Source organism: Macaca fascicularis, chromosome 10 (genome assembly GCF_037993035.2).
Source record: "Macaca fascicularis isolate 582-1 chromosome 10, T2T-MFA8v1.1".
Classification (NCBI taxonomy): domain Eukaryota; kingdom Metazoa; phylum Chordata; class Mammalia; order Primates; family Cercopithecidae; genus Macaca; species Macaca fascicularis.
In genome coordinates, this window is record NC_088384.1 from 91,994,848 (window position 1) to 92,007,361 (window position 12,514).

At 43.1% G+C, this 12,514-nt stretch overlaps 1 protein-coding gene across 13 annotated transcripts in view; it reads left to right on the plus strand.

Moving 5' to 3' along the window:
- Nucleotides 1-12,514, plus strand: part of PHF20 (PHD finger protein 20) — a 189,335-nt gene that overhangs the window by 148,967 nt on the left and 27,854 nt on the right. For 12 of the 13 annotated variants that reach the window (XM_074005202.1, XM_074005207.1, XM_005568880.5 and 9 more), the window contains 2 exons: nt 1,737-1,915; nt 12,021-12,120. In XM_074005202.1, the coding sequence (XP_073861303.1) occupies nt 1,737-1,915; nt 12,021-12,120 (279 nt within the window). The remainder of the gene's footprint in view (nt 1-1,736; nt 1,916-12,020; nt 12,121-12,514) is intronic. The other variant, XR_012419325.1, reaches the window with a different exon arrangement.

The following is a 12,514-nucleotide window of genomic DNA, read 5'->3' on the forward strand; positions in this document are numbered from 1 at the left end:
ATGTGTTCATTAGGTCAATCTTGTTTTGATGTAATGTTTAAAAATTTGAACTAGCAATACATTTCATTGTGTTAACTGACAATGTAAAAAATGAAAGCTGGGTGCAGTGTCCCACACCTGTAATCCCAACACTTTGGGAGGCTGAGGCAGGTATATATTGCTTGACCCCAGGAGTTCAAGACCAGCCTGGGCAACATGGCAAACCTTGCCTCTACAAAAAATACAAAAAAAGTTAGCCGGGTATTGTGGCATGCACCTGTAATCCCAGCTACTTGGGAGGCTGAGGTGGGAGGAACACCTGAGCTCAGGAGGTCAAGGCTGCAGTGAGTGCATGCCACTGCACTCTGGCCTGGGTGACAGAGTGAGACTCTGTCTCAAAAACAAAAATCAAAAACAAAAACAAAAACTCTGTAGACAGTGAGGAATGAGGAAGGGGAAGATTCCAGGGATAATCAGAGGTAGAATCATTTGAGGCCTGATTAGTTATAATCACAGCTAACTTTTACTAAGCGCTTGTTCTGAACCAGACCCTATTGTAAGTCAGGCATAACTATTAATATTTTATTGCACTTCACAGATAATGTATTTTTTTTACAAACTGAAGGTATGTGGCAGCAACCCTGAAAGTCTATTGACACCATTATTCCAAAAGCAAATACTCACTCTGTGTCTGTCAGCATTTTTAAGCAATAAAGTATTTTTTTATTTTTTATTATTTTTATTTTATTTATTTATTTTTGAGACAGGGTCTCATTCTGTCACCCGCACCAGAGTGCAGTGGCATGATCTTGGCTTACTGCAACCTCTGCTTCCTGGGTTCAAGTGATTCTCCTGCCTCAGCCTCCCCAGTAGCTGGGACTGCAGGCGAACCACCACACCTGGCTAATTTTTTGTATTTTTAGTAGAGACAGGGTTTCACCATGTTGACCAGGCTGGTCTCAAACTCCTGGGCTCAAGTGATCTACTCATCTTGGCCTCCTAAAGTGCTGGGATTACAGGCATGAGCCACTGTGCCCAGCCTGTTTGTCTTTTGAGAAAAAGTCTCATGCTGTCACCCAGGATGGAGTGCAGTGATGTGATCATAGCTCACTGCAGCCTCAAACTCGTAGGCTCAAGGGATCGTCCTGCCTCAGCCTCCTGAGTAGCTGGGACTATAGACATGCATCGCCGTGGCCAGCTAATTCTTTTTTTCTTTTAGTGGAGATGAGGTTTTACCATGTTGCCCAGGCTTAACTTGACCTCTTGAGCACAAGCAATCCTCCTCCTTTGGCCTCCCAAAATGATGGTATTAGAGGCATGAACCACCATGCTCAGCCTTTGTTTATAGAGTTTTAAAGGTAGCTCTGGATACAGACAGACTGTAAGCCAGGTGCTGACTGGATGGGGTGAGGCTGAAGAACATGTTAGAGTTGTCAGGGATGGTGGTCTCTGTGGTTCATGGGGAGTTGTAGCTCCTCTGCCACTGAGTTCTATGATCTTGAGTAGCCACTGCCCTTGGGCTTCATTCTCTCAGTGAAATGCAGAAGTGGAGTTGAGTTCACTGCCTGGCAGCATGCCTCGTTTGAGCTGTTACTAAATGACAGATCCAAGGACAGATTGGCATCCTCGTTTCCTTGCCCTATGAATGTTCTTGCTTGGAGGAGTGGGACTATAAGGTCATTTTTCATTCTTGACAATCAAAGGGGTTTTAATTTTATAACCTAAAATAGTAACTATTGTTTTCCCTTTCCTCGTAGAGGAGGATAATTTGAGTGAGTCCTCTTCTGAGAGCTTTCTCTGGAGCGATGATGAGTACGGCCAAGATGTGGATGTGACCACCAACCCAGATGAGGAACTTGATGGGGATGACCGCTATGACTTTGAGGTGGTCCGTTGCATCTGTGAGGTCCAGGAGGAAAATGACTTCATGATTCAGGTAGGGAGAACTTCCAGGAAACAGGTCTAGAGAAGCACAAACTGGTCCTTGAAGGGAATTTTGAGGCCAGCAACAATGGCAAGTCATACCAGAGCCCCAGATAGACAGCATGAATAGCAGCAGACTGAGCTTTGCTTTTTGGTTTGGCTTCCTCAGAGTTCCAGGCTGCCATACATAGTCCACTGATGGAGTAAGAGAGGACTTTAGGGATCACTGAGTCTAAACCTCTCATGCTCTGCTTGAAGCAACTGGGACCCGCAAATGGGAAGGGCCTTGCCTGTGGTCACAAAGTGAGGAGTTGAGCAGCAGGGACTGAAATCTTTGGAGTGGCAGTTTAATCTTCCCATGGACTCTTATCTTCTCTTTGAGGTAAATTGTCTTTGTGATCATGCAGGCTGGCTTTATAACTTCTATGTTTCTTTTTCTTTATTTTCCTGACATTTGCGTCTGTCGTCTCTATCTCTGAGATGTGCCTGTGGTGGGCGGGACCTCCTTACCTGCTTGGGGAAACCATGCCTGGCCAGCACCTACCTGCCCTGGCCCTTGTCTGTAAATCACAGTTCTGGGAGAGGTGGCGCTGGCTGGCTGGCTCCTAAGGGTGTCACAAGTTCCCTGGGTGTCTTGACAGCTGCCCAACTGGCTTGGGAACCTGAAATTTTAAAAGTTATGATTATATTGGTTAGGGTTTTTTTTAGGGGCAAGTACAAATATTGTTGGGAAATAGACTGGGTCCCAGGACTCAGAGGCAGGGCTGCCTTCAGGCTCAGAACCTGGAATTCCATCTTGAGGGCCTTTGTCTGCCTTGTTTCCTGCTACTCTGGAGTCCTTTTGGTTCTTTTTGATTTTATTCCTTGCTTATTTTCTTGGAAAATGAAAAATGGTCACCTTTGGCCTTGCCCCAATTTTACATTTTTGTGTTCAAGAGACTAGGTAGACCAAGGTCAGAATCTTAGTCCCAATTCTAAATTTCTGAGTAAGGAATTCCAGCCAAATTTAGATCAGATATTAGTTTTTGGAACAGTCACCTGTGGCCAGAGGGGAAACAGTTTGTTATGGGTCAAATGCTCTCCCCTTGTCTAGTTATCTGGTCTGGTGGTAGTAGAGCTTACAGATTATCGACAGGGGCAAAAAGACTGCCTGGGGCCCCCCTGTGTTATATTATAACGTGAATGGGGGTTCAGGGGTTATTTCCAGTAAAGGGGGTGGCTGCCCATCGCCCAATAAGAATCTATATAGCCTACTGAGATTATGAGAAACAGGCCCAGCCCCTTTGGCTTGCTTTCTGTGATAGAATATTATTTCCTTGCCCTTTCAGTACTGTAGGTTGGCATGGCATGGATTTTTTTTTTTTTTGAGACGGAGTTTCGCTCTTGTTTCCCAGGCCGGAGTGCAATGGCGCGATCTTGGCTCACCACAACCTCTGCCTCCCAGGTTCAAGTGATTCTCCTGCCTCTGCCATCCAAGTAGCTGGGATTACAGGCATGTGCCACCACGCCCAGCTAATTTTTGTATTTTCAGTAGAGAAGAGGTTTCTCCATGTTGGTCAGGCTTGTCTGGAACTCCCAACGTCAGGTGATCCACCTGCCTTGGCCTCCCAGAGTGCTGGGATTACAGGCATGAGCCATTGTGCCTGGCAAAATGTTTTTGTTATGATAATTTTTTTTTTTTTTTTTTTTTTTTTTTTTTTTTTTGAGACGAGTCTTGCTCTGTCACCCAGGCTGGAGTGCAATGGCACAATCTCGGCTCACTGCAACTTCCGCCTCCTGGGTTCAAGCGATTCTCCTGCCTCAGCCCCCTGAGTAGCTGGGACTACAGGTGCCTGCCACCACGCTCGACTGATTTTTGTATTTTTAGTAGAGACAGTGTTTCACCATATTGGCTAGGCTGGTCTCGAACTCCTGACCTTGTGATCTGCATGGCATGGAGTTTTGAAATTCACTTTTGGACCTTGACTTAATATACAGTTGCATTTTTTCCTCTCATTCTTTGAATTTGTTGTCTTTGTATTCAACAGTCCCCTTTCCTTTTATTTCTTGAAACATTGGGACTTTGCCGTAGCTCTTTAAACTTTCAGAACAACTAGAGATGAGTAGATGTATTTGCTTTTTTGCCTTTTATTTTCCTAGGGCTTTTAGAAAACACTTATTTTGAAATAATCATAGATTCACAGGAGGTTGCAAAGAAATGTACAGGAAAGTCCCATGAATTCCTCTGCTGGTCTTCCTCCCATGCCAACAGCCCATAAACCCACAGTAGGATATCAAAACTACAAAACCAGTTGACATTGGCACAATCACTAGAGCTTATTCAGATTTTCCCAATGATATACACGTACTCATTTGTGTGTGCATATAGCTCTGTGTGCTTTCATTACAAGTATAGCCTTGTGTAATCACTCCCACAATCAAGGTACTCAGGTTACTAAGACCATGAGATTCCCTCCTGGTACCCTTTATAGCATACTTATCCCCAACCCTGGAAACACTAAACTGTTTTAACTGTCTATATGTAATTTATGACTCTTGGTTAATGGAATCACATGGTATGTATCTTTCTGAGAGAGGCCCTTTTTACTCTGTATAATATCCTTGAGATTGATCCATGTTGTTGTGTGTTTCAGTAGTCATTTATTCCTATTGTCCAGTAGTATTCCATGCTATGGATGTACCACAGTCGTGCTCTTTTTGTTAACAGAACTAAAGCAACTCTATGGAGCTAAGGTAACTGTGTCCAGCTGGGTAGTGATTTAAAGTTATTGGAGTGTTTTCAGAAATACCATCTCACCTCTAACAAGGCTATCTCAAGTCACTTGTTTGGGAAAACAAAATTACGAAGATATGATTTTGTTCATCATTGTAGAACCATTAAATAAGTCATCAGATTATGATTTGAACCCAGGGGCACCCAGTCAAGTGCTCTTTCCCTAAGGGGCCTTAGCTGTGGGGATTTACATTTACAGTTGAGAAGTGAAACAAGAAAAATTCGTTTTTGAAACATAATAGTACCATCTAGACTGGCTGACCAACCCTTCCCCAGCACCACCAGTGCACACACGCATATACATACACACATACATACACACACTTTAGGCTGAGGGAGAGTCTTGTCTTTTTGAATAGCCTTCATAGTCACCTCTGGGATTTAAGGGTACCTGATATTTAAGACCTTTAGTATACTTTGGTTCAGTGGTTTTCAAACATTTTTGAATATCAGAACCCCTTTTCAGAACCCCTTTTCCTAATGGACTGTTTCATAGAACCCCAAAATATGTAACAGGTAACAGCAATAGTTTTGAAAGTTCAAAATGGATGATCTTTACTTGTGAGGTTGGACATGTGAATGGTGGGCATATTCCCATGATTCTGATATGCTGTCAGAGCTCTGAGTGACAGACAGTTGCTGACTTGGAGCACTTCAATGGCTCATTTGTTTTTCTCTATTTGGTTACACAACAGTGAGACACGCGTGATGCACATGGCCATTGTCAGGGTGATTTTTCCTGAACAGCATGCTGTGTAGTTACTTTGATTAATCAGAGATGGGAGGACAAGCTCCGTTTTGAGGTCAACATAATACTGAGCTATCTTAGCAATACAAAATTGTGTGTGGTGGCGGGCTTCACTGTCTTAACATTTGACTTGGAACATGTTTGAGCGCGCATCTTTTTTTTTTTTAAATTGTCCTATGTTAAAAACACACACATTTTGTAGACTCTCTGAAGCCCTGTGGACTACTATTAGATAATTGTTGGCTGGGCATGGTATAATCCCAGCATTTTGGGAGGCTGAGGCAGGAGGATTGCTTGAGCCCAGGAGTTCGAGACCGCCCTGGAAACATAGCAAGACCCTATCTCTACAAAAAATAAAAAATAAAAAAACTAGATGGATATGGTGATGCATGCCTGCAGACCCAGCTACTCCGGAGGCTGAAGTGGGATGATCACTTGAGCCTGGGAGTTCAAGGCTGCAGCAAGCCGTGGTCGTTCTGTTGCACTCCAGCCTGGGTGACAGAATGAGACCCTGTCCCCCTCCAAAAAAAAGAAAAGAAAAGAAAGGTTATATAACTCAGACTATTATTTTTTAGTAGATTTTTTTTTTAAAGTTTGTTTTTAAAAGGATGTTAAAGATCTTTAGTTTCTACTCTGTCATCCTTGAGCATATGCTCAGTTCTAGGCCTTGTTAGCCTGACAGATTTGCCCTTTATCTGCCTGTTAAAATCTTCAGTGGGTGAGGAATGAATGTTCCTCCTGGCAAGGCTATTCTGCCTAACAGTATGTAACCCATTTCTGATCCACTCTGGTACTTTCTCCATTGACTTTTCTATAAGTAGCAAGGATCTTGGGGTGTTTGAGGGTAGAGGTTAATGTGCTGTTATGTGCTATATGAAGAAACGAATTTTGGGGCAATCGGGGCCACCAGGAGCATGGCGAAGTCAGGAGCCAACTTGATCTCCCACTTCCCCGGCTCCACAAGACCTTGTGTCTCGAGCTCACTTCAGAGCTTCTTGGCTTTTGTTCCAGAGGACTTTTCTGTGCTGTTCACCTGAACCAAGAATGTCCACCTGGCTTTGTGTTAAGGAGAGATAGTTTCTGACTGTCCTGTCACTGAGAGCAATGTACCTTTTCCACTCAATAACTTTAGCAAAAGGCATAAATTTAGAGGGAGCTAGCTAGAACAAATACAGTTTAAACTTTTAAAATGTATTCACCATCTAATTAGGAAGACATGAATAAATTTTTCTTAAATCTTTACCTTAAATTGATATTTTGAATAATCCTAGAATACATTTAGAGTGTGTTTTCTAGAAGCGTATGTATTACTATAGAGAAATAACTTTTTGGATCATTTTCATTATATGGGTAGTATCAACATCGTTCATATATATCGCTATTTGATCTTATTTACCAGTGCTAATTTAAATCACTAGAAGGTTAAAATCATACTTAATAATCATGGTATTTGAGGAATCTGGCTACCACATAAAAATGAACATCAGGAAATACATTTGATATTTAAATTATTTTAATTGCCATAGAGCAGGTTTTGTTAAGCTTTTTCTTAAACAGCTAGATAATAAATTTTTAGGTCTTGTTGCGCATACTGGATTTTTCTTCGAGCAGCTGTAGGCAATATGTAAAACAAATTTTCACCTGTATGGTTGGGTGCAGTGGCTCACATCTGTAATACCAGCCCTTTGGGAGGCTGAGGTGGGCAGATCACTTTAGGCCAGGAGTTCAAGACCAGCCTGGGCAACATGGCAAACCCTGTCTCTACAAAAAATACAAAAATTAGTTAATTGTGATGGTACACACTTGTCGTCCCAGCTTCTCAGGAGGTGGGTGGACCACTTGAGCCTGGGCAGTCAAGGCTGCAGGGAGACGAGATAGTACCACTGCACTACAGCCTGGGGAATAGAGTGAGACCCTGTCTCACAAAACAAACAAACAAAAACCCCTAAACAAATGAATATGGTTGTGTTCACGTAATACTTTATTTACAAAACAAGTCAAGTTGGCATTGGCACATGGGCTGTAGTTTGCTGACCTTTGCCCTACAACAACAAGTATTAATATGTATTAAGTGCCCAACTCCACTAAAGATTATGTAGCAGTTTTAAAAAGAAGCCCATTTTAATGACCTAGCACTGTGGCTCACACCCATAATCCTAGCACTTTGGAAGGCTGAAGCCTTTGAGTCCAGGAGTTCAAAACCAGCCTGGGCAACATAGAGAGACCCTGTTTCTACAAGAAATTGAATAAAAATTAAGTAAATAAAAATTTAAACAAAGAAGCCCATTTGAAAGTTTTGGTTATTTTAAAATTCATATTATTTGTTGGTACCTAATGCACTGACATAATTCAAAGTCCAGAAAGCACACAGAGAAATACCTTATCACCAGAGAAATACCTTGTCACCAACCACCCATTCCCTAGAGTCAGCCCTTATCAGTTTCTTGTATATCCTTTCAGAAACATTCTGTGGCTAAACAAACAATAGCAAATGTATTTTTTCCTTTTAAAAATTTTTCGGTAAAATACACATAACATTAAAAGTTACCCTTTTTATTTTTATATTTTCCTTTTTTGAGACAGGGTCTTGCTTTGTCACCCAGGCTGGAGTGCAGAGGCACAATCACAGCTCATGGCAGCCTCCAGCTCCTGGGCTCAAGTGATTGTCCCACCTCAGCCTCCTGAGTAGCTGGGACTACATGCACACACCATCACACCTTCTAATTTCTTTAATTTTTTTTGTAGAGATGGAATCTCACTATGTTCCTCAGGCTGGTTTCAAACTCCTGGCCTCAAATGATCCTTCCTCCTGAGCCTCCCAAAGTGCTAGGATTACAGGTGTGAGCCACCCTGCCCTGCCTAAAAGTTACCATTACAACCATTTTTAAGCATACAAGTCAGTGATATTAAGTACATTCACATTGCTTTGCAACCATCTCTTTTTTGTTTAAATGCAAATGTTCGCATTTTATGTGTAGTATTTTCTTTTCTTTTCTTTTCTTTTCTTTTCTTTTCTTTTCTTTTCTTTTCTTTTCTTTTCTTTTTTCTTTTCTTTTTGAGACAGAGTTTTGCTCTTGTCGCCCAGGCTGGTGTGCAATGGCGTGATCTCGGCTCACCGCAACCTCCACCTCCTGGGTTCAAGTGATTCTCCTGCCTCAGCCTTGCGAGTAGCTGGGGTTACAGGCATGCACCACCATGCTTGGCTAATTTTGTATTTTTAGTAGAGACGGGGGGGTTTCACCATGTTGGTCAGGCTGGTCTTGAACTCCCAACCTCAGGTGATCCGCCCGCCTTGGCCTCCCAAAGTTCTGGGATTACAGGCGTGAGTCACCGTGCCGAGCCACATGTATAGTATTTTTAACATCTTTTTTCATTTAGCAATATGTAAGTTAAAAACAATTTTATTTTCTGCATAATGGTTGAATCATACTTTATTTATTTTATTTATTTTATTTATTTATTTATTTATTTATTTTTTTGAGGCAGAGTTTTGCTCTGTCTCCCAGGCTGGAGTGCAGTGGCCGGATCTCAGCTCACTGCAAGCTCCGCCTCCCGGGTTTACGCCATTCTCCTGCCTCAGCCTCCCGAGTAGCTGGGACTACAGGCGCCCGCCACCTCGCCCGGCTAGTTTTTTTTGTATTTTTTAGTAGAGACGGGGTTTCACCATGTTAGCCAGGATGGTCTCGATCTCCTGACCTCGTGATCCGCCCGTCTAGGCCTCCCAAAGTGCTGGGATTACAGGCTTGAGCCACCGCGCCCGGCCTACTTTATTTTATTTTATTTTTTTGACAGAGCCTCACTCTGTCACCCAGGCTGGAGTGCAGTGGCATGATCTCGGCTCACTGCAACCTTCCTCTCCTGGGTTCAAGTGATCCTCCTGCCTCAGCCTCCTGAGTAGCTGGGACTACAGGTGTGTACCACCACGCCTGGCTAATTTTTTGTGTTTTTAGTAGAGATGAGGTCTCACCATGTTGGCCAGGGTAACCTCAGGTGACCAACTCCTGACTTCAAGAGATCCTCCCGCTTTGGCCTCCCAAAGTGCGGGGATTATAGGCAAGAGCCACTGCACCTGGCCCTTTTTTTTTTTTTTAAGTTATATAAATATTTGATCCACCTGCAATTTTGCCAGGTAATTAGTGAGAACTATGGCTCCCCATTGTACTAATACCATACCTCACTGTTTGAAATACCACCTTTATTTACTTCCTTTTCTAAATGTATTTGAATCTTTTTTTGGTTCTCTCTTCCATCGATTAATCTGTCTGTATATTTGCTCATACAATTCTATTTTAACTATTGTACCTTTATAATATTTTTAAAATATCTGGTATGGCTAGTGTCTCCTTATTGCTCTTTTTTCTAGTTCCAAAACTATTAATTTATTATTTTATTGAGACTTTTTTTTTTTTTGAGATGGAGCCTCGCTCTGTCACCCAGGCTGGAGTGTAGTAGCGTGATCTCAGCTCACTGCAACCTCCACCTCCCAGATTCAAGAGATTCTGAACCTGCCTCAGCCTCCCAAGTAGCTGGGATTACAGGCGCCTGCCACCATGCCTCCCTAATTTTTGTATTTTTAGTGGAGACGGGGTTTCAAAAATGTTGGCCAGGCTGGTCTTGAACTTCTGACCTCAAGTGATCCACCCGCCTCGGCCTCCCAAAGTGCTGGGATTACAGGCATGAGCCACTGCGCCTGGCCAGGACTACATTCTTTTTATAAATTAACCCAAGGATAATTGATATCCATATGTTAACTCTTGCTGTCCAGGAACAGGGTGCACTGTACCATTGACTTACGTCTCTGTGTTCTTCAAATAGTATTTATGGTTTTTTGTTTTTTAGAGAGGGCTTACATGCTTATGGTTATTCTTAGGTATTTTATCTTTTAGTTTGTTTATTATTCTCATTCATTTCTTAATTTAAAGGAATAATGTGTTTTAGTTATATGCACATGAAAAAAGTTATCATTGGCCAGGTGCGGTGGCTCACACCTATAATCCCAGCAATTTGGGAGGCTGAGGCAGGCGAATCATGAGGTGAGATCGAGAACATCCTGGCTAACACAGTAAAACCCCATGTCTACTAAAAATACAAAAAATTAGCCGGGCGTGGTGGCATGCACCTATAGTCCTAGCCACTCAGGAGGCTGAGGTGGGAGAATGGCTTGAACCTGGGAGGCAGAGGTTGCAGTGAGCCAAGATTGTCCCACTGCACTCCAGCTTGGGTGACAGAGGGAGACTCCATCTCAAAAAAAAAAAGTTATCATTTTGAAACTGAACTGTATTTGATTCATTTTTGGTGAATCTTGGTTTTCAAAACACAAAATCATTGGTGAGATAGACTTTCATTTTTAATTGTTAGTTTGTTTTCTGCTACTGACCGCCTTTTTGTCACTTTACATTTCTTCTCTGAGCCTTAGTTTCCTCATCTGTAAATTGAAGAATCTAAAACAGATATCTAAAGCCTGTCTTCCCGCTCTGCCCACGTTGATTCTGATGTGATTAACTTCCTAGAGACCTTACATCTGCTCAGGGAAGCCCTCTTGATGCTAGGACCTAGGTGACTGCCAGTGGTTGAGGACCATCTTGAGCTCTGGATTTCTAGTCCAGAAATCCAGAATCTAGTCTGGATTTCTAGTGGCCAGGCTGGTGGGCCACCATCAAGGTCATGTCAGGAAGCTCACTGTCCACGTTCTAGGGCTAATTTGTTTGGTTGGGTAGTTAAAGGTTTAGGGTCCTGGTTTGGAATTGCTTGAAGTGCCCTGGTATCTCCTCAGGAGTTCGCCTTTCCTTTTCATTCCCTCCTCTGGACCCTTAGCTCTCAGACCTATCCTCAGGCTGTCCATATGTCTCCCAGTGCCACCCTCATTGTGAACTCCTTCCTTTCCCTCTCTGCCTTCTGGCCCTCTCCCCCATCCCCTCAATACTCAAGGAAGGAAGTGGAGCCTTGGGTTGAAAGAATTGGCTTAGCAACAAGCCAGGTTTATGTTCTCATCCACCTTTGCCTTTCAATAGCTGTGTGATCTTTGGTAAGGTTTAGAGAGAATAAATGCAAAGTACCAACCCATGATTACTCCAGCAGGGGTCTTGGGGAATTGGCTTGCTCATTAGTGGTTAATAGTATTAATAGTAGCTTATTACATAAACCTGTGTGCTGGGCTCTATAATAGGAGCGTTTATAAATGACCCATTGAATCTTCACAAACAGCCCTAGGAGGAGGGTAGGAATTATGTATCCCATTTTGCAGATGGGGAAAATAAAGCCCAGGAGAACTGACCTATGCAAAGTCACACAGCTAATGAGTGTCTGGGCCATAATTCCAACTCAGCTTGAAGATGTCACTCATGGGACTGAGGAACTGAATTTTTAACTTACCATGTTAATTTCAATGTAGAGCCACATGTGGCTAGTGGCTACCATATTGGACAGTGCAGTTCCAGATGTGTGGCAGCAGCTCAGTTCCACGTTAGTCAGGAGGGAGTGCTCCTTCCTCCCCTCTCCTTCTATCCTCCCACGCCCCTCCCCTCAGCAGGTGGGTCTTACTTTTGGATGGAGAACACCTTCTGAGTTTAATTTTTGTTGCTTCTTTAATTCTAACAGTGTGAAGAGTGCCAGTGCTGGCAGCATGGGGTCTGCATGGGATTACTGGAAGAAAATGTGCCCGAGAAATACACCTGTTATGTTTGCCAAGACCCTCCAGGTAGAGATTTCTGGAGTCAGGGATATAACAGTATGTAGCCTTTTCCTTGGCACAGCTGGCTGTGTATGACACATTTTAAATGTCTGTGGTCTTGAGACTCATTTCTTCAGCATCGGCTAGACTCCAACTCCTCCTCGCCTCTGTTGCTATCCCGCCTGGTGGCCAGCTGTCCTGAACGTAGCAATAAGAGCACATGTGTGAAGGGGCCCACCTAGTGGAAGGCCTGGCCTTGAGCTAGAACTATTCCTTTTCTTTAATTATGGTTTTGAAAAAATGCATGAAGTCGGGCGCAGTGGCTGATGCCTGTAATCCCAGCACTTTGGGAGGCTAAGGCTTGTGGATCAACTGAGATCAGGAGTTCGAGACCAGCCTGGCCAATGTGGTAAAACTCCGT